This window comes from Alternaria postmessia (assembly GCF_024291825.1).
Source record: "Alternaria postmessia strain BMP 2775 chromosome Unknown scaffold_75, whole genome shotgun sequence".
Taxonomy (NCBI): domain Eukaryota; kingdom Fungi; phylum Ascomycota; class Dothideomycetes; order Pleosporales; family Pleosporaceae; genus Alternaria; species Alternaria postmessia.
In genome coordinates, this window is record NW_026260148.1 from 22,095 (window position 1) to 41,965 (window position 19,871).

General features: G+C 50.8%; 6 protein-coding genes across 6 annotated transcripts; 1 reads left to right on the forward strand and 5 right to left on the reverse strand.

The window, feature by feature from the left end:
• Positions 1-1,677: 1,677 nt before the first annotated feature.
• On the reverse strand, positions 1,678-2,201 carry RPL22 (60S ribosomal protein L22; the record flags this gene model as incomplete). Its single annotated transcript, XM_051735015.1, has 3 exons — positions 1,678-1,804; positions 1,861-2,102; positions 2,190-2,201. The coding sequence occupies 3 exons, from the start codon at positions 2,199-2,201 to the stop codon at positions 1,678-1,680; spliced, it is 381 nt and encodes a 126-aa protein (XP_051585198.1).
• A 2,604-nt stretch (positions 2,202-4,805) lies between these two features.
• Positions 4,806-5,729, forward strand: J4E82_008785 (uncharacterized protein; the record flags this gene model as incomplete). The annotated part of the gene is made up of 2 exons (XM_051735016.1): positions 4,806-5,408; positions 5,463-5,729. 2 exons carry the CDS (start codon positions 4,806-4,808, stop codon positions 5,727-5,729), a joined length of 870 nt encoding a protein of 289 aa, XP_051585199.1.
• A 1,107-nt stretch (positions 5,730-6,836) lies between these two features.
• J4E82_008786 (uncharacterized protein) lies at positions 6,837-10,755 on the reverse strand (the record flags this gene model as incomplete). Its single annotated transcript, XM_051735017.1, has 2 exons — positions 6,837-6,853; positions 6,915-10,755. The coding sequence occupies 2 exons, from the start codon at positions 10,753-10,755 to the stop codon at positions 6,837-6,839; spliced, it is 3,858 nt and encodes a 1,285-aa protein (XP_051585200.1).
• Positions 10,756-11,665: 910 nt separating this feature from the next.
• Positions 11,666-12,571, reverse strand: J4E82_008787 (uncharacterized protein; the record flags this gene model as incomplete). The annotated part of the gene is made up of 1 exon (XM_051735018.1): positions 11,666-12,571. One exon carries the CDS (start codon positions 12,569-12,571, stop codon positions 11,666-11,668), a length of 906 nt encoding a protein of 301 aa, XP_051585201.1.
• A 1,902-nt stretch (positions 12,572-14,473) lies between these two features.
• On the reverse strand, positions 14,474-14,799 carry J4E82_008788 (uncharacterized protein; the record flags this gene model as incomplete). The annotated part of the gene is made up of 2 exons (XM_051735019.1): positions 14,474-14,595; positions 14,679-14,799. 2 exons carry the CDS (start codon positions 14,797-14,799, stop codon positions 14,474-14,476), a joined length of 243 nt encoding a protein of 80 aa, XP_051585202.1.
• Positions 14,800-15,054: 255 nt separating this feature from the next.
• J4E82_008789 (uncharacterized protein) lies at positions 15,055-18,679 on the reverse strand (the record flags this gene model as incomplete). Its single annotated transcript, XM_051735020.1, has 8 exons — positions 15,055-15,163; positions 15,216-15,337; positions 15,444-15,526; positions 15,579-15,620; positions 15,676-15,719; positions 16,385-16,828; positions 16,887-17,147; positions 18,549-18,679. The coding sequence occupies 8 exons, from the start codon at positions 18,677-18,679 to the stop codon at positions 15,055-15,057; spliced, it is 1,236 nt and encodes a 411-aa protein (XP_051585203.1).
• Positions 18,680-19,871: the final 1,192 nt, after the last annotated feature.

The window sequence follows — 19,871 nt, forward strand, 5'->3', positions numbered from 1 at the left end:
CTCCAAAACACCAGCTTGCGAATCTCACGATACTTCGCTTAACGCTTAACAACGGTGACGCTTGCATGGCGTCCGCGATCTGCCAAGAGCAGGGTTCCCGATCCGGTAAAATTATTGCAACCTCTGCATCCCTGACTTCTTCGTACCATTCTACACCGGTGCATTGAGCCCGTGTGGCGCACCCATGGTTCGTTCAGGGATCTCATTCCCGTTGTCGACATGTGCGTCTTGGGCTGGCATGCCACGCGTGTTCAGAGTCATCATGTCGAAATTTGACGTGCACCTGGCGCCATCCAATGGCCCGTGAACGTGCTATGGCACCATGTTGGCAGCATCGAACAACGTCTCACCGCTCGCACGGTTTCTGGAAGCAGACATAACTCGCGGTGTCTAGACTTCTAGTGAATGCACCTGCATTGCGGCTCTTCGTAGCCTCATTAGGGCACAAAGCTTCGATCTAGGACGGCCCGATTCGGTATACCTTTCTCGAACTTCATCAACCGTCTCATGTCGATGGCGTACGGCGCTTCCGCTGTGGCGCTCCTGATATCGGCGTCTCCTCCGTCGTATTCAGCCTTTTATCATTATCGCGCACCAAAGTAGTCTTCCAAAGCGCTTCTAGTGCCCTCGGCTTCGCTTTTCTCTATGGAATGCCGAAGAACCCCGGATTTGAATGCGGAGTAAATGTCCTAAGTACATCTTTTCATTCCGAACACCGGCGGCAGCAATACCGTAACACCAAGCTTTATGCTCCAAGTCCACGGAACCCCATCCGGGCTCATGCGAAATTTCTTCACATGTCAATGACAGGTGTGACACGCAAGCGCGTCAGGAGAACACGTCTCACGGACACGCCTCACACGCCTTACACCAAGTGGATCTCGTTTCGCGAGGAATGGTTTTTCGCGACGAGCATACCCACACCAGCGCACCGCTAGTACCCGCGCATAAACAGTACTACGATCTCCTTTTACACCTGTCGATCTGCCGTAGAAAGTATGCAACTGTTCCCTCTAGTACTTACAGCAAGATTTTCAATTTCTCCACAAAACACCAAGGCAGCGCAAGCACGCAATATCACGGTTCCTGTTTCTAGGAGAATTACCTGAAGATGTCGAGGAACTGCAATCGTGCTGCTTACGTTGGTTTTGAGCCAGGACAAGACAATTTTTCAGTTCGGCTTCAGTATCAGCAGACATCTGGAGTATCGTCCATGGTGACTTATACTCAAGCTTCTTCCACAGTTGACTCCAGGAAAGATGATGGGTAGGTGCGATCCTCGTTCCACTTCGTCAACCCTGGTACGGAAGATATTGCAAACTCCTCCCTAGCATCGTGTGGAGTAGGTGGGTAAATTTTTGGCGTCAAGCTAACTCGCTTCTCGCGTGTGACATCGCAGACTTTTCTCAGGGATCCCTAATCCTCCAAGTGTGCCTGAGATGAATTCCCCGCGACCAGGTTTAGTAAAATCTATCAAGAATGGTTCTCCAAAAGCGAAATGCGAACAACGGCTAAGTGCAGAAGTCAGGCACATATGCATAATAACTTGTCGTTGGCAAATGCATCAATTCATTAGATCGTGCTATATGCCATGTAGACCTCCACCCATCTCATTTTCCGAACCCTAGACTCCATTCTATGCAAGCCATGTTGGTATCATCAAGTGGTATCGTAGATCTACTCGTCATCCTCATCCGCCTCGTCGTTAACAACGTTGAAGAAGCGGAGCTCGTAGACGCCCTTGGAGGTGGAAACGACGCGGAGCCAGTCACGGAGCTGCTGCTTCTTGAGGAACTTCTTGGTGCTGTCATGGCATTAGCTTGTACCCTTTACCATTGCGAGATGCAGAATTGAACGTACAGGTACTTCAAGTAGCGGCCGGAGAACTCCTGGTGCGCAATGACCTCGATCTTGCCATCGCCCTGCTGGCTGATCTGGATGGTGTCGCCAAGGTTACCAGTGCGGCCCTCGACCTTGATGCGGTCGTGGAGGAACTTCTCGAAAGCCTGGATGTCGAAGATCTTGTCGTTGACGGGCTGCGAGCAGTTGATGATGAACTTCTTGGTGATCTTCTGGCCCTTCTTGGCGGCGGTGCTGCGCTTCTGTAATACAGGTACTTAGCCTACTGTTCATTTGTGCGCGGGGTGCTGTTGCTCCCTTGCGCTGGACAGCAAAGCAGTTGTACGTACGGTTGTGGACATTTTGGCGGTTTGGAGGAGGTGGGGAGCGCAAAGAAATGGATATCCTGCGTCTGTCGTAGAGGGGTTGAAGGATAAGAAATCGTCGCGCGGTGCGTAGGAAGTTCGAGCTGCTCAAAATTGCCGGCGCGTTGGTGGGATACTAGTCCCAAAGGGGATAGTTGCGCTAATCGTTCGAGCTCCGGTCATTGGTCGAGCTTTTTGAGGTTATCACGCTTCAGACACCTTCGACTGTAAACATCATGAACAAGTTAAGAAGCACGGGGAAAATCGTCGCTCATCTCAATTAACTCACAACACCTACACTGGGGAGGTGTTTGTGCAACAGATCGAAGTTGTCTGCATCGACGCGGTAGTCCTCTGAAACTAATGCAAAGCTTGCGTACTGCAAGAACTCTCCTTGAAGCAGGCATGGGTAATTGTTGGCTGCGCTGCTTTCAATCGTCTCCATGAAAGCTATATAGAGGAGACGATTCATGTTGAGCATATTGCGCCTGAGTAGGACGCTCTTTGTTCGGCTGTCGTAATGGAGGTGAGGAGGGGGACGGATGGGGAAATTTACGAACCACAAGGTCAAATGTGCGCATCCGAAAGTCAATGGATGCATATTCACAGAGTGCAGCACTCGCTGATTAGATGTTAGCCTCTACTATCGCTTTCTTTACTCAAAACTGAAATGATGAGATCAGATTTTGAGGTAGTGGATAGCCGCCAAAAGAGCACTATGGATTCGTGTGAGCGAAGAGGTACAAGTGAGACATTGCTGCTGGCCAGTTTTTGGCACGGCGTGGAAAGATTACTATGACGAAGATCTTTCGCTACCTGATCAAGCTACGTGTCGTTCATTCTTCGTGACTAGTATGTGTCTCTCCCTACCCACAGCACTCTCCATCGCGATAATATTCCTCGCTCTTACACAGACTCCCCTGCTGCAGGTGCATACCGAACGCAAAGACCGAGAGCAGGCCCCGGGTGTACAGGATGACCGCAGTAGGCACAGCCGTTGTCAACGCAATCAGAATCCTTAATACAACCGTATTGGTAGCACGCCTGTCGCTTCTCGATTATGTCCAACAAGTCTCTCGGATGATGCCTAGGGGATATATCTCTTCGCTATGTCTCGTTCGTCAGATACAAGGCCAGCTTAAGGCTAGGAGAAGGGGACTGACCTTTTCCCTAGATGAGTCCGGGATGGCTACCGCTGCGACTGCGAAGGTAAAGAGGGCGACGATTGATGAGCGCATGCTAGGCAAGGTAGTATGAGGGTGATGGTGTCGTGTATCTTGTATCAACTGGCGACTGACGACAGAAGACTAGAAAAGAGAATGTATGCTTCTCAACATGAGTATTTATGAATAATGGCCACTGGGTGTCTTTCGCTATTCATCTCGGCACAACATGTCTATAGCACATATATGGGGACTTCTAAATTGGCCAAGGACACAGTCAACAGTCGTGAACATCTCCTGGAAAATGGTAGCCATACGATATCTCCAGATTGCGCGATGATCCCAAAGTAGCTCCGAGAAAAAGTGCGATAACCTTTTACGAAACTCCTTCGCAGATTCCCAACAGCATCTTTAGCTCGCTTCCCCGGTTATATATCCTCGTTTGGAGATGGATAGACGCTGTGCATCAAGCAATCATGTGTTACTGTGGCACAGTCAATTTCGTAACTCTTGGCGTTCATCTGCTTCCTCCATGAAAGATGTGATTAAGAACCGGCTGTCCGCACGTCCGAAGCGTGGTGTGCAAGTCCAGGACAGCGCTCGCGTGAATAGACTATTAGGCCTCGATATTATCCAGGCTAGTTCCTCAGTAGTGCTTCGTAGTCCATTGCTCTGGTGTTATCTCCATGTAAGATGACGATAATGTCTAAGTCGTAAGTATAACTGAGCGTGTACGTGAGGGGTATTCACAGTCTCGGGCCTTGTTGGTAGCTGTATTTTTACTGTGCAGATACTGCTGCGCCATCTCGATCAATCATAAAGACATGTCGCGAAGGATATATGCGGTTGGATCGATGAATATGTGAGACCATATCGCACGGAGTCGTAACATCTCGAGACTTAGAGTGCGGAGATATGACGTTGCGAGGCGGCAAGGCGGATCTCGGAAATAATGTGCATCACGTGGTCAGATGAGCCACTTCAAAAAGAGGATAGCGCTTCAAGCCTTCCGAGACCCGCATACCTTCGACGAATGTGACGCGGCCTTCATGATAACCACGTCGAAACAGCGGATAAGACGTGCCGTTCACGGCACTATCGGTCTGATGTGGCGATCTACGACTACGGATTCTATTTGAGTTTCATCCCTTCCTGAAAAATCGTGGATAAGGCGTCCAATGTGGCATTGCTGCTAGGCAGACACGCGAGAGGCCTAAAATCCTCCATCATTTGGTTTAGAGTCGCAGAATTCATATAAGCCTTGGTTGATTTACATCTAAAGCTACGAAGCTCACCTTCTACGTTCTTCCATCATCCATCTCGAACTGATACACAAGTCACGATCATGCGCTTCTCACCAACGATGCGCAATGTTGTCCTCCAAGCAACCGCGATCTGTACTATCTCGTTGCTTTACACCCACTACGTCTCCGAAAACATGTTCGATGCAGTAATCCATGACGAGACTTTCAGCCATCTGGCTGGGATGTTTGACAATGCGACCGCTGCCGAGCAGGCCCACAATGCGCGTCTGGAAAAGATGCAGAAGAGTGTGATTCCCAAAGACGAGGCTGATAATTACGTGATGCGCACCGTCAACGAGACGAACGGTACCACGTGGAGCTATTTTGTCCCGAAAAATCAAACCGAGCTTATCCCCAATACGAAAAACGCTACAAAAGAATCTTTCTACGGCCGAGAACTACCAAGGGAGGTGCTGATCGTATTCATTCTCGTGATACTCCAGTATTGGTGGTTCGTTGGACTAGAGAAGATTCTGCCCGCTCGACCTAGACGTCGAGATGTCACGTATCAGGGAAAAGAGAAAGTGGAAGAGAGTGAGGATAGAGAAGAAGAAGTCGTTAAGAAGTGGATCGCACAGGGTAGGGTGAATCGGGCGTCGTTGAACATCTGCAATACATTCTTGAAATGGGTACTCGAACTGACAGTGGGGACGCTATGGTTTTTGACGGTGCAGCATGTACTCCGGCAGCTTCTGAAGTTGAACTCGCCAATGTCCGTCTTTGTCGGGCTGAAAAGCGTAAGATTCTATGCCTGCCGTCCATTTCGGGATAAAACTGACCTCCATTATCAGCACCTTATTTTCGGCTTCCTAGGCACATTTTTCTCCGTCGCGCCGTTTGTTCGCCTCATCACCTTCGTCGTTGTCCCAGCGTACAAGCAGATCCTCTTCATCGAAGCCATTGAGCTAGTGTGGGCAGTCTTCACCATGCAGTTCTTACGCATGATGGCTTCATGGGCAGTCAAAACGGAGTTTGTACAGGCAGTGATGCGGAACGTGACGGGAGAGATGGAGCAAAATCCTGAGAAATTCGGGAGAGTTGGTGGTAGAGAACTGTAAGCTTATGACTGGGAAAGTCTACTTCTCTTCGAGGTGTCTTGCTCTATAGTACAGCCCAATCGTTACTGCGAGCATACTCGTACAAATCATCGTCTCTCATACTTCCTTCAAACACTGATTTTCCCATCTTTCCCGATTCTTTTTCATATCTCAGCCACATGAGTGCCTCCTTTACTAAATCCGATGGTCCGGCCACAGTTGGTACACGCCACTCACCCCCTTCCTGATTGACAAAGTCCCCGTTAGCACGATCCTGTGCCTGCGCAATATGTTGTGCGTGTTCGATAGTCGATATGGATGCCCAAGACACTGCACGCGCTTTCTCCTTATGTTCAAGATGGAGCCCGGCAGGAAACTTTCCCTTAGGCTCAGGATGCAGATCAAAGGTTGAAGTCGATGCGTGAGGTGTTGGCGGAAGTGACTTGTCGAATAGTAAGGGATGACGTCCAGGATTCATGCACCGAGCCTCCCAGCCCATTCGCGAGGGTGCTGGCGCTGCTGGTGCTCTGGTGGGCGAGCTCGAAGCACTCTTCTTTGGCTTCTTCGCCAGGAGTCTTTGTCTCAGCTTGTTGAGACAAGTTAGAAACATGGCCAAAAGCTCTGCATATTGCTTGTATATCTTCCTTAATAGTCGTCGCGGCTTAGGTGATGAAGGCATAGGCTCTTCCACGGGCCTGGGGCTAACATGTTCTCCATACACCTCATCACTCCGCATTGCTGACAGACTTGCGTTTCTGAATGTCTTTTGACTTCTAATTCTGAGTATATTCCCTGGGAAATCACTTCTCGCCGGAAACACCTGGTGTCGGTCACTCCGAAATGATAATTCTCTTGGAATCGCATCAAATCGCATAAAACAATCCGATTCTTGCACCTTCGTGAGACCGATATCATGTGGCTGCTGGTGATATTGGCTCGATGACGCAGAGCGGCGGTAGAATGGCGGAGGCGGAGCTGGCCGAGGATTCTCCAACCAACTCTCAGCTCTGAGATCTAACACGCTGTCGCTTTCTGGAACAAACACACCCTCAGAAGTTCCATGTTGAAGGCGTCGGGGTCTCGTGAACGGCCTCTCTCGAACTAATCCGCCCTTTGCTGCTCTTGTCTCTAGTAACACTGGGTGTCTAGTCTTTGATCCAGTCAGGTTGTCAGAACCAATGTAGTGCGGCGAAAGGAGCAACTTACCTGCACGTGCTTCTGATATATTCATATGCATTTTTTCAAGCTTCGAGACAGTGGGTCCGTCCCTTATAAACTCCATGGCAGTACACAGGTCGGACTGCTGAGGCCAGCGACGTAACGTGACGGCGCGATCAACAGGCGAAGGAGGGGGTTTTACTGTCTCTGTGGAAAGAGTACTAGAGTTGCGGAAAGCACGAAGCCGGTAGCCTGCGCTTCGCGTTTGGCTGGCCAGATCATCCCACTCACATCGCCAGTCCTCGCTGTCGTATTCAAGATCTGCCTCGCTACCAGCACCACCCCTCAACCGCGGATCGGGATCCTCTACAATAGCGCTCACAGATGCGACGACGCTCTTCTGCGGCAAATTGCTCTTCTTCCATGGTCTACGAGCTCCGCTCTTCGGCTTCGGAGCCTCCTCTTCATGCCTAAGACTCTGGTCACTAGAGGCATACTCTTCTTCAAGAAAGACTCCTTGGCAATATTCGCAATGTTCTCGATGTTTATCTAACTGTGTAGCCCACTCCTCACAGTGTGCACTTTTAGTGTACCTGAAACCTCTGGAGCTTTTGTCCTTGAACTGAGGGCTCAGTCTCCTGATATGTTGCCAGTCAAAGCGACGGATATCATCTTCACGCTGTTGCATGAATTTGGGAGGGAACATGAAACGGCCAAGTCGTAGGCTCAATGGTCCTTTTCCAATGGCGATCTCTTCACCTTTGAGTACGCGACAAGGCGGTGGCTCAATAGTGCCGTAAGACGCTGGGGTGTTCGGAGGTGCGCTTGACGGAGGAGTCAGCTGTGGGTGACAGAGCGGAGACTTTTGGTGGCTATGTGAAGTGTGAGACCAATATTCTGGATCACTACCACCGCCACGGACCGATACCATAGGTGATGGCTCAGAGATAGTTGATGATTGCGGATGGGGAATCTTATAGTACGACTCGCTACCGTACACGGAACGGGTCTGGCATGCGCAGGATCTTAGCCAGTCGATCGTATTGTCGGTATCGACTGGATCATCAAACGAGTTCACCAAGTCCCCAATGTCTTGGTAATAGTCCTTCTCTCCTTCGCTCGACGTACTGTTAGTCCGGGTATCATCGTTCGACCTTTCTGCACTCGATTCAAAATCATGCTTTTCTATGGGCTTCTCAAGGCTTCCCGCATCTGCGTTCGACACCTGCCACGCAATTATTCTCGTCTTGCAATCCAGTTGGCACCCTGTAAGAATTTCTGGTATATCAATAGTGATTCGCTCATCGCTCACATCTTCAGGTAGATAAATACCCATATCTTCACGGATCTTTATAATTTCCAGGATGCGCGCAACGTGCGGATCATCTCGGAGATCTTCTCTTTCACTCCCCTTTTTGAGCATCTCGTGGATCTCTGGTAATGTGGAGTTGTAGGAAAATAGGTAGATACGTGGAGGAGTATCGGAAAAGACGATCGTAGATCTTTGTGGGTAATAGACGAAAGAGTTGGCTGTAGTAACAGTGCTCGAATAAGAAGAATCAGATGGCGCTGTTGTTGCCGCATTCTGTCCGGTCTCAGCATCACTCGTCGGTCTTGTTTGTAGCAATGCTTCCTCGTCACCACCTCGTATCGTTTCCAGACCCGGTGACCTATTGCGATCCTCGTAAGCTGGAATTGTTTCTTCCCCACAGGTACAAGCGACAGAGATATCACTATCCGCCACTAGATGATGAAGAAGTGTCCTAAGGTTCTGGTACTCGTCAGCCATAGCCCTCTTGTCTGCTTCTGCAGCCTCGAGCTGCTCTTCCAAGTCCACTTGTACATTCATATGCCACTGTAGATCTTGAATGAGGCTATCGTTCATCTCCCGAAAGGTCTCAAGTTCGCGTTCGAGAGAGGAATTGCGCGTTTCGGCCGCTGTGGCCACGGTCATCCAAGCTTGTACGCGTTGTTCCGGAGAATCTGTCATGAGAGCGATCCTAGCTTCTTCCATGAGGCTATCGTAGATACGCTTAAACTCATCTAATAAGTCATCTTCGTCGGTAGGCCATGGGGTCTGGATTGGTTCATCGCCGGCTCCGCCACGGATATGTGGAACAGCTACCTCCCGTGTGCGGTTCATAAGAAAGAGGTTGTTGTCGTTGACCATATACATGTCTCCATCATCCTTCTTTTCACCAAAGTCCCAGTATCTCCGTGTCAGAATATCCCAACTAAGTCCCATCTTTTCCCACATATCTGCAATCGCTTTCTTGAACACTTGCTTTGACTGTATCTTGTGGAGCTCCACATCCTGCCATTGCCCATCACCACAACCTTTCTGCTTCCATGCTTCCTGTTGCACGACTTCTTCTGCTGCTCCTGTGGGGAAATAATAAATTGTCGCGGCGCTGTGAAAGACTAGCTCGGGTTTCGTGCAACCGGGAACGATGAACCCTGGAGGCAGGTATACGATGATGTAGTTGATCGTCGAATCTCCGACTCGTGACGTGGCTCGCTGGCAAAGGAGATGCGGTGATACTGACATGGAGCTACGAACTTCAGCGCTAGCATGATCGCAACTGCCATTGCCTTCACATTCTGCTTCGTCACTGCCGCCACGTAAGTTGATATTTATGTCTCCCTTGTTCTTTTGATAGAAAATGGGCGTCAAGATCGGGTTAGAAGGAGTTTGCTTGGGAATATTCGCTGCTTTACTGTCGCCGTCCTTGGCCGTTATATGGGAACCGGTTGGTTGGAAGAGATCCTCTCGGTGCGCCGCTACCGTGAGCGTTCGAATCTGCGCCTCTAATCGTTCAACCTTTTGTCTCAACTCCTGGATAATCTCATCCTTGTCATTAATACTCGGAAATTCGCCCTGCGCCAGTAAATCCGCCTGATCCCAATTTGTGTACCCTCCATAGTCGTACACAAACTCTTCGTCTTCGTCCCGGCCACCCATACCACCTCTTAACGGCATGTTCTCATCTACGCTTTCAAACTCGTCCAAGCCTTCACTACATGTATAGTACGGCTCATCGTCATCGTCGTCGTCTTTTTCTTCTTCTTGGTCGCTATAGATTGCCCCAAGCAATACCGGTATGCTCTCAACAGCCAGCTTCCACTCTGTTTCTTGGGCATCGAGTCGGTTTGTCAGATGCTTAATCTGCATCTCCGTTCTCTCTAAGCGGTCCTGGAGCTTGAGGATGGACCTCTCCGTTTCGATCTGCCGTAGTGTTTCTCTGTCGTTGTGTCGTGGCTGTCGCTGCTCGGGGCTAGGCGCGTTGCTACGCTCGAACCAATATGCCATGTGTGAAAGATTCGCATCTGCAAGTCGGTTTTCGGTTTCTGGCTCTGAGGCATGATCCATAGGCATACCATCTTGCCAAAACTTCGCCATATCTTCCCATCCACCCTCGAAATAGCGACCAGCTGCCTCATGCTCATTCTCTTGCATATCGTCTTTTTTCAGAGACACCTCATCTACGAGCACCTGCATCACATTTCCTCCAGCATCAAGATCTCCATCCCGCGCCGCATTCTCTTCAGACAACGTCTCATCTTTCCCCTTTAGCATCGTGTTTTCATCTCTCAGTGTGATAATGTCTTGCTTAAGGTCTTCCTCTATTCCTTGGACTTCTGCAATCCGAGTTTTCGCCGTCATGAGTTCGTGAGATAATGCTTCTCGTAGTCGAGGGGTATACACGCCACAGCAATCAACCACGTGCTTGGCTGCAGCGATGAGTTCATAGAGGTCGCGGAGGTTGTCAGGGTGCATCTGTGTAGGACGTAAGTGGGTCGGGACAGTCCGATCGAGTTGGATTGGGTCATTGTTGTTGTTATGGCCGCTGTGATGGTTCGCAGGCGGTGGGGGCGATGGTTGTGTCATAATCCTCTCCCAGGAGTAGGTCAGTGATTTCTAGTAGGCAGGCCGAAATGTAAGTAGAAGAAAGGCGTCTGAGCAAGTATAGAACGTGCTTCTCGCAGAGGAGAGGTATTAGGTTGAAGTATTGAGTTCGTGGCTGTCAAAGTGTTGAGCTTAATATGGCAAGAGGAAGAGAATATGCAAAGAAAACTGCTGGAATACAATGACTTTATGTAGAGAAAGAGAAGCCAGTCAAGTATGGCACACTCTTCAAGAGAAGACAAAAAGGCGTGAAGCCACGTAGTATACTTGAAGCAACGCGCCTAATGGAAGCGTCGTTGTTGTGACTGATGAGCTCTGTTGAACAACAATATCCCGAATGATTTTCAGGAAGCAGGGAAATGAGAATACAAAAACAGAGAAAATGTGTGAAGATTCCCACATCCACCCTATACGTGCGAAAAAGTGGCAAACATCATGTGTACAGCAGTCACTGATATGGTGACGTGGAGGAAAACGCAAACGGTTGAGAGAAAGATACAATTGTTACGCTACGCGTACAGAACCCAGAGTATATTCGCTTGACAACAAGAGCCGCTCATGGGGCCTACAAACCATATTTGGGTATACCGTGCTATGATGCCCTTGTAGTATTGCGCCGTTACAGAAGAAGTGCAAGACATGTTGAAAGAAGAAGAAGAAGCCCAGAACTGAACACCGCCTAGCCCGTTACCGAAAACCCATATTCGCTAAATCTGAGGCCGTAAAAAGGGAAGACGTAAACTCTAAAAAGGATTACAAGACTCTAGAGACGTGGCAGCCGTGAAGCAACGGACACAGCCACGTGTTAAACACCAAACCCCACGTTGGAAGATACCCGAACGCCATGCACGTCGAACATGCCAGACGCAAAAGGGGATAAAACACTTTTAGTTTAGCTGCCGACTCGCTCCGAAACACGACCGCGGGTCTCGATTTGCTCGACACGATCCTTGGAAGAGTCGGAGCGCTTCATGCGGGATCGGGCCAAGGCGGCTGCGGCTTCTTCGTGTTCCCGAGCCAAGCGTCGGAGCGCGATCTTGGCCTCTTCAAGAGGTATACTGTCGCTGCGCTTGGGACTGCTTTGTCGCGACGGGCGTTGGCTTCCTGGGTTCGAAGTTGGAGTTGGAGGCTGATAGCGAACGCTATTGGCCCGGGTGCTAGCAACGCTGAAGCCGTTCTTGGTACTACCAGGACGGCTAGTGCGGTACTCAGTGCTGACGGACTCTTGGCTGCGGTTGTCGGCATCGCGAGCGGGGGAGTTCTTTCGAGACCGGACGTAGTTGGGGTCATCGCGCTTGATCATGTGACGAAACTGTTGGGTCTGCTGATCGAGAACCCACCGTTGATAACCCGCAGCGCCGTTTGCGTTACCAGGGATGAAAGTGTCGTTTTCGTCCCAGCATCTGACCCAAGCCACGTCGTCAACCCGGAAGAAACCGGCCTTGACTTCTTTGCCTTTGTCGTTCTTGACCATGACGGTCTTCTTTCGCTTGTTGAACTCAGGCTCCAGGAAGTAACGGCCGATGGCATGAGAGTACTTGAGTGGAACAGGTTGGTCCAGTGGAGTGTATTCCTTGCCGTTTGACGACTTTACAGATGGCTTGGGGTTGCTTTCTGGTTTGGATTCGTCCTTGAGAGTTGCGATCAGGAACCAGCCTCGACCGGGGATGCTCTCGTACTGTCCGGGTACTGGACTGGACCATTCTTCAACGACCCTTGACTGATCGATCTTGTTTGATTTGAACCATTTGTGCGGCGCAAAGGCCTTTTGAGTGGCTACGAAGAGGTTGGGTGCCATTTTGATAGTACTTGGAAATGGTTGGAGAGGAAAGTCCTTGCACAGGATCTGTCGTCGAAGTAAAGCACGTGGATGGTGATCGTCAGTGGCGATGTGGGATGCTCAGAGATTCTGCTTGGTCCGTAGGCGAGGTTGAAGATCCGGTATCGTGACAACGAAAATTGAATGTGACTAGCCGAAGACCGCCGGTCACTGCGTGCAGATGCACGACTGTGGTCGCTATGAGGAGCGCGGCAAGCCTTCGACGAGACGTGATTCACTGAGCAGCGCGTGAAAGGGAGATAGAATCCTCGAAACAAAGACAGCTGGGGTGTCGAAATATTTAAAAGACGGGAGCTAGTTTAGTGCTGGGTCTGAAAATCTTTCCCAGGCTGACGGAAGGGAAATTGGGATGCGCTTCGACCTACCGTGGGTACAAGTGTGGGCCATGGACCGGGGGAGAAATAGTCAGACCTCATATGCCAATGCGAGGTCGTACGTCGCCTCCGAGCGTATCGGACCCTCTCATCAGGGAAAACGGGCCTCATCAAAGCATTCGTCATGGCACACTGCCTCAATCAGCTATTCTCAGCTGTACACGTTCCCGGTTCTTTCCTCTCCTGCGCCCACACGGATCCGCTGATTGTCGTGGTCGCATGCCAGGCTCCGCATCCGTACCTCCCTCGCAGCAACCCACATCCGTTGATAAAGTGCAGCCATGGGCCAATCACCGCGTCTTGCAGCCACCCGTGGACGGATAATGCCTGATAACGCGACGCACAAAGGGCGATTGTTTCCAGCAGACGCCTGAGTGTGTGAAATTGCAAGGGCAGGCACAGACAGATGGCAGCTTCAGAGCGGTGTGATGCTGGGTTGAGGTGTGCGGATGAGAAAGGAACTGAGTGGACCGGCAAGCGTTACTAGATCGTGCGCGGAAGTTCCGTAAGCGTAGCCGTTAGCGAGTCGCTCAACACATCCATGAATGGAACCAGGAACCGCGACAAAACGACAAAACGACGAAAAAACTCGACGGTCGGACCACCAATGGCAGCAGTCTGGAATATTCCGCGACAGAGACAGCCTTCTAGCCAGCTTCGAAACATCTCGTCAATCTGACTGAAAGCGTCAGGGCTCAATAAGGTTCCAAGTTCCAAGATTCAGCGTCGCAATTACAACTTTCCCGACCTGCCCTTCCCCGTACTTTAGCTACTTTCTCACCATCGGATTCGCGCCGATTCTCCAACTCCGTCCTGCTCCGTGAAACACGACACATCTCCACCCACCCATGCCAGACCAAAGCAAACAGACAGCACAAACCCTGCCACTACCACGCGACAAATACCAGCTTACCTCTGAGCCCACGCGACGCCTCACTTGCTTCCTACTCGGCTGCACCCAGCGTACGTGCGACACGCGCCAAGAAGCAACCATGGCTCTTGCGCTTGCCCCTGTGTTGACTCGTACGGCTTTACTATCACACTCCTTATCGACATGCCATCTCATCAAAATATGATGGCGGTGAGTAGGTAAGGCTGAGGATTTCAAAGACGGCTTACGGATGCATGTGATTCCGTAGCGAGCTATAGATAATCTCAGCGTGAGGTGGTGTGCGCATGGGGAAGTTCGCCGTTCAGGTGGGTCGATGATTAGGCATCTCAAGCATTGCACTGAAATAGCCGCCAACACAACACTCCGTCCAACAAGAAGCATATGCATCATGCTCGATGAGTAACGTCAAGTCCGATCTTGTGTTACCCTGAATTGAATATATGTCTGCACCTGTCATCATCCATATAGTAACCCGGTACAGCTGCTTCAAAACTTGGTGTTTTCGAAAAACTCGCTGTCACGGAATGTCGACAAGAGGTACTTGATCGCTACGTGATCCCATTGTCACATCAGACCGCATCCTACATCCAAAAACTACATATTCACTATGAGCAACATGACATCAGTGCTTACAGCGATAGAAAGGTCGATGGTTGTCAAGGTTGGGCAACAACCAACGCGGGAAGTCGTCATCTCGTTAAACCTGGCATCACCTGCTGTTTAGCATGTGATGAAGATCAGCCTGATTGACGTGCGCATTCGATGCTTGGCGCAGAGCACCATGCAGCATACAATGTACCTTGCGGATGATATCGCAAAACAACTGCTTGACCCTGCGCGGCCGGCAGTTGAGTTGGGTTGGGTTGGGTTGCAACATCGACGAAGCAATACAGATAGCCAAACGCGCCAAAAAGCAGCATATCACAAATCCTACGTCATTCGAGGAATCCTGATTTGGCTCGTTTTTTCATTGCATTCCTACTGCTCGTGTCCCTTGATATCTTTGGTCATTCCGCAGTAACATGTCGCAATGCTTTTTGAAGTGCATGCCTCTTCCCATACCGTAGTCGAGGGGTACTGTGAGCCGAAGAGGATGGAAAGCCTTCCCATTGAGATCGTAACTAATCAGAGAGACGCCTTGTATGCCCCGCCCCAAAGTAAAAATCCGCACCCATCTACGACTCGGTCTTAACGCGGGCCTTGCCGTTGGTAACCTTGACACCGATCTGCTTCGCCCTGGCGATGATTTCGATGCGCTTTCGTGCTGATACAGCGTGGGCGATCCTGAGGAGCTGTTAGTGCCTTGCTTGAGCGACGGGAGACTTGGTGCACGTACTCTGCGGCGAAGGTGGCGTTGTGCATGAGGAGAAGGTCAACATCGGCGACGTTGTTGACAACGAAAGCCTTGTGGCCGGAGGGCATCATGTGGCGGGTCTTCCTGTTGGAGCCGTATCCGATCTGTGAGGCGTTCCGTCAGCCTTTTTCCATCAAACATGTCGTGTCGCGCCCATCGTTCTGTCGGTGACAGTCATCCTCCTCAATCCGGGTAGTAGGTAGTCCGTACCTTGGGCATAGCAGCCTGGCCCTTGAACCGCCTGCGGACGCGGTTGTCGATACCCTTAGGCTTGCGCCATGAGGGGTCAACGCCTGTCCATTGTCAGATTCCCATCTTTTCATTCCCAGCGCCGGTGTCTCTTACACATGAAGCGGTCCGACTGGTGGCGGTTGAACCGCTTGCGGTCTATACGGTACGTCAGTCGCGAGTTTTCGAGGTCATGGAGGTAGATTCGGCGTACGCTTCTTCACGATCGGGACATGCTTCTTAGCGGCGACCATCTGGCTGCGGTCAGTAGAGCTACAGCAGCATTCCTCGAGGTATACGCACTTTGACTGCTGTGTGGTTAGTTGTCGTGGGGTGTCGTCAAAAGTTGGCGTTGATGGATTTTGCGAAGGCGCCGCACCACAGTGGAAGACGCTAGTGCAGCTCGCTTACGCCGTGGCCCTAGCCACACCAAGAGGCGCAACGACCATCAAAATTCTCGGCGAGCGCAGGTGAAGCACTGTCGCGTGGCTAAGAACGTCGCAGTTGGAAAGTCCCGTATGCATCAACGGAGAATTGCAAACGTCCTGCTTCTGCCTGTGCCCTGAATCTGGAAAGTATCTTGGACCCACAGCAGATAGATACATCTTGTAACTAGCTAGATCTTGTCGCTTTGCCTAACCAGGGTGATCACCTTCAATCTTCTTCATACAATCACTTCATGTGCACGACAGAACGCAGATGGCGCTCAGCCTCTGAATTACTCATGCTGAGCTAGTCTATTTACTAGAAGATGCTCTTATCGAAGCGCCATAAATCTGGCCAAGGGGTATGTATGTAATGCTCCCATGAATTATCGTAACCATGCATCAAGTGTAAAGCCGCCTTCTGATGAGCAAGAAAAAAAAATGCCATCTACCATAACTCCCCGCTAGTAGGCATAGGAAGTCCTGAGTCCAAATCACAATTCGTCTTCGTCCATCGGCTGCTCATCCGTACCACCGCGCTTGTCCTTCTTGACAAACTCGACAAAGTCGTCGATGACGGAAGGCCATGAAGACTCCTCGTTCCAGAAGCTCATCGACTCATCGGCTAGTGAGAGCTGTGCAAACTTGAGCGTCTCGTTCCACATGTCCTTGTTGACGCTCTTCTTCCACGATGTGTTGAGGAACTCGATCCACCAGCTCAACCATGGCGTATTGGGGCTCGACCACTTGACTGCCGACAGGGGTGAGCTGAAGAGCAACTCCCAATATACGGCGGCCATCTCGAGTGGAACAGCTCTCTGATCTGTGGGTTTCGCAATGGTGAATGTGTATTTGTAGATGCGTGTAAAGAGCTCTTTGTTGTCAGGCAGCTCGCTCTTGACATTTTTCAGGTACGCCTTCTGCTTGTCGACGGTATCGCAGCTGCATGGGTCAGATACATAGTAATGTGGAAGTAGATAGTTGCAGCCGTGTCACTCACCTGCGTTCTGACCAACCCTTGACGAAGCCATCGCGGCTCATTTCGCCCATAGTGGGCGCCTGCACAATCTCAAGAGCAGCCAACGCCTCTAGACCTTCGGCATCGACGCCCGTTTCCTCGAAGTACCGCATGGTACCCTCTACGCCAACAATATCCTTGTCGGGTGCGCCAGCCTCTTGGTACCGATCGAAGAGCTTGGTCAGGTTTGCCTTTGCTGCGGATGAAGCTTGCGCACCGCCGCCGCTGTTGCCGCTGTAGTAACTGTGTAAATGGTCAGCCTCTGATGATATATTGCATGAGTTGGCGGTTGGCATTATATAAATCAAAACCGGGCTTGTTCTACGCAGTGGGATGGGTCGTGGTCCAAGGTTGATATATGTCTGCGTATCGTACCGACTCTGCAAGCTTTGCCCAGGATTCATTCGGAGCCAAGCATTGTCGTCCCTGATGATCTCTTCTAAGGCAAGCTGCCAGTTTGGTTTCCGTCGCCCTTGACGGTCGTAGCCTGAACCACCCCGAAGCGACATAGTTGATTGTGACCTCAGTTGACGATCAGAAGCGGAGGCGTGGAGGGAAGTCGCCCCATTGATGTCCAATATCGCCAACAAACTCTCAGGTGGAGAGTTCGCCAGGTGTGTAGGCGGAACGGGAGTCGTGATGCTGCGCAAGTGTTGCAGAGTGTCTGTATGCGTTCCTAGACTACCGTACCGGGTGTGACGACGTAAAGTGAACTCACTTTCCGATACATCGGTTACGTTCGCGAGAGTAAGGTTGTGATGCAGCACCTGACTCAGGTGTTCTGCTCGAATTCGATGTTGCTCTGAGTGCGAAGCCTCTACACCATTCGCCAGTTGTGGTACAGAAAGTAGTATAGGAACATCATTGACTGCATGAACTCCATTTTTGACGATATGTTTGATGGAAGCATCACTGTCGTCACAAGCGGTAGGCTCATCGACAGCTGTGGTCGATTCGACCGTGCATACTCCTGCGGGTGGGGGATCTCGCCGCTGAGACGGTCGATTGGATAGACTCATGGAGTGAGAGCTGGAACATGAGCTGATCGAGCTGATCCTCTCTCGTCGATTACGCCCAGCCAGTTGTCTGGCTCTATCCTGCGAGGAACCGAACATGACGGGCTATGATGATGGCGCTGACCTGGCTCGATGTTGGATAGTCGGTGGGGCGGTAGTCTATTGGCGCAACAGACAAGAAGCTCGTTAAGGGATTTGTTGTGGGCTGGAGGATACGGTCGAAGAACAAATGCCGGCGCAGGAGCTTTGTAGAAGAAATAGCAACAGGTCCATGCCGGGAAAGCGAATGACTCTCTGAGCAGGAGCCTCTGGATGTTGTTGCATCCTCGCAGAGCGCAGCTGCTCCCGACCCAACAGCCAGCCATGGCCTGCATGCGGCTGCGGCTGCGACTTCCTGCTTCTCCCTCCAGCATCCTGTTACTACAGCCGTATCCACGCGTATCAATTTGCTCCTTCCCAGTATGTGTTTGCAAGTATACTTGCTATGTGTCCAGGTGTTGGTCGGTCGGTCGGTCGATAGATCGAGATCGTTCGAGTAGCCCACGGATTCACCGTGCCCACATATACGACAAAGGTATAATGATAGTGCTGTGTATATATTCGGAACAAAAGAAAAAGCAGTACTTACGCGTTTACGGCATTCTGCGCATCCCAGCCATGGCTCTTCAGTGCCCTTATCGCGGTGTTCCGGTCGAGATTAGTGAAGCTGATGAATTGCTGAATCGCAGCCTTTTGCTGAGAAGAGTAGACTGTAGGCATTTTGTGTTAGCGCTGTATGCCAGATCGCAGGTGTTGGTTGGTTGGTCGAAAGTTCGAGGTGAGCAGAAACCGCGGGGTTGCAGGCGGGTCGAGTAAGCTGGGGGGCGAAAGTAGGCGAGAGGCAGATGGTGCAATAGTGAGAGAGGTTCAAAGCACGCTGAGTGAGTGTAGATCCTGGTTGCGCGCTTTATTCTCACAGAACCGTCGTGAGCAATCTCTTTGTTGGCGACAACTTGGGCGAGATGTGACGCACCGACCGACGAGGCAGCACTTGTAAAGCCGACCCCGCCGAGTCAACTCCACCCTTGTTCGTGCATCCAAGCCCCGGAATTAAGGCCGCGGCGACAAGCTAGCTCTGCAACTTGACGTGCGTCGCTCCAGAAGCAGGGACTGGAATAGTAATGAATGAGAGGAGAACTTGACTGCTTACCTTCTTTTTTTGTAGACCTCGTCTTCTTCACTGGACTATCCAACTCGGCGGTGGCTTCTGTAGACTTACGCTTAGGCGCCATCGAGGATTCGGGGTCGTATTCTTTGAGGCCGCCGGCTGAGTCGTGTATATGTCGTTGTGGTGCAGCGAGGTATTGAGGACTGTGACTCGAAGTGCTGGGGACGAGCGAATTCTGCTTTGGTCGACTAGGAAGCTCGTGCGTTTCCTTTATATCTGTGCGCTTGCTGCAACAGAGAAACCGACGTATCAGGTCACCAAATACCATAACAAAGCTGCTTGCTCTCACTGGAAGCGATGCTGCGACGTGCGCGAGGGGACACAGCTAGTGTGTTCCCAAAGCAGGTTGAATGTTCGCAGTGAATCTGTTTGTGCCAATTCAAATTCTCCAAAATCTATGGTGAGCTCTGAATGAGGACGTGGACCCAGTCAGGCTCTGAGTCGAATCGATGAGGGAGGCGCGAAGAAGTGACACGGAGTACCGTGGGCTCATCAAGCTAGCACCCAAATCACAAAAGTGACGCGGCATCATGTGTTCTTGTCTTCACTACAAACATCAAACATAACAACCGTGACTATGCGCCTTCCACGTTCGGACTTAGATATCGGAAAGTGCCATTTGTGAGTTCTTTGATTGGAGCACCAAAATGCTAATCTATACTGCTGACATGTTACATTCATCATCCCGAAGTCACATTCATACGCTCCAGGTGTCCCTGCAGGCATGCAATTTTCCCACTGTTC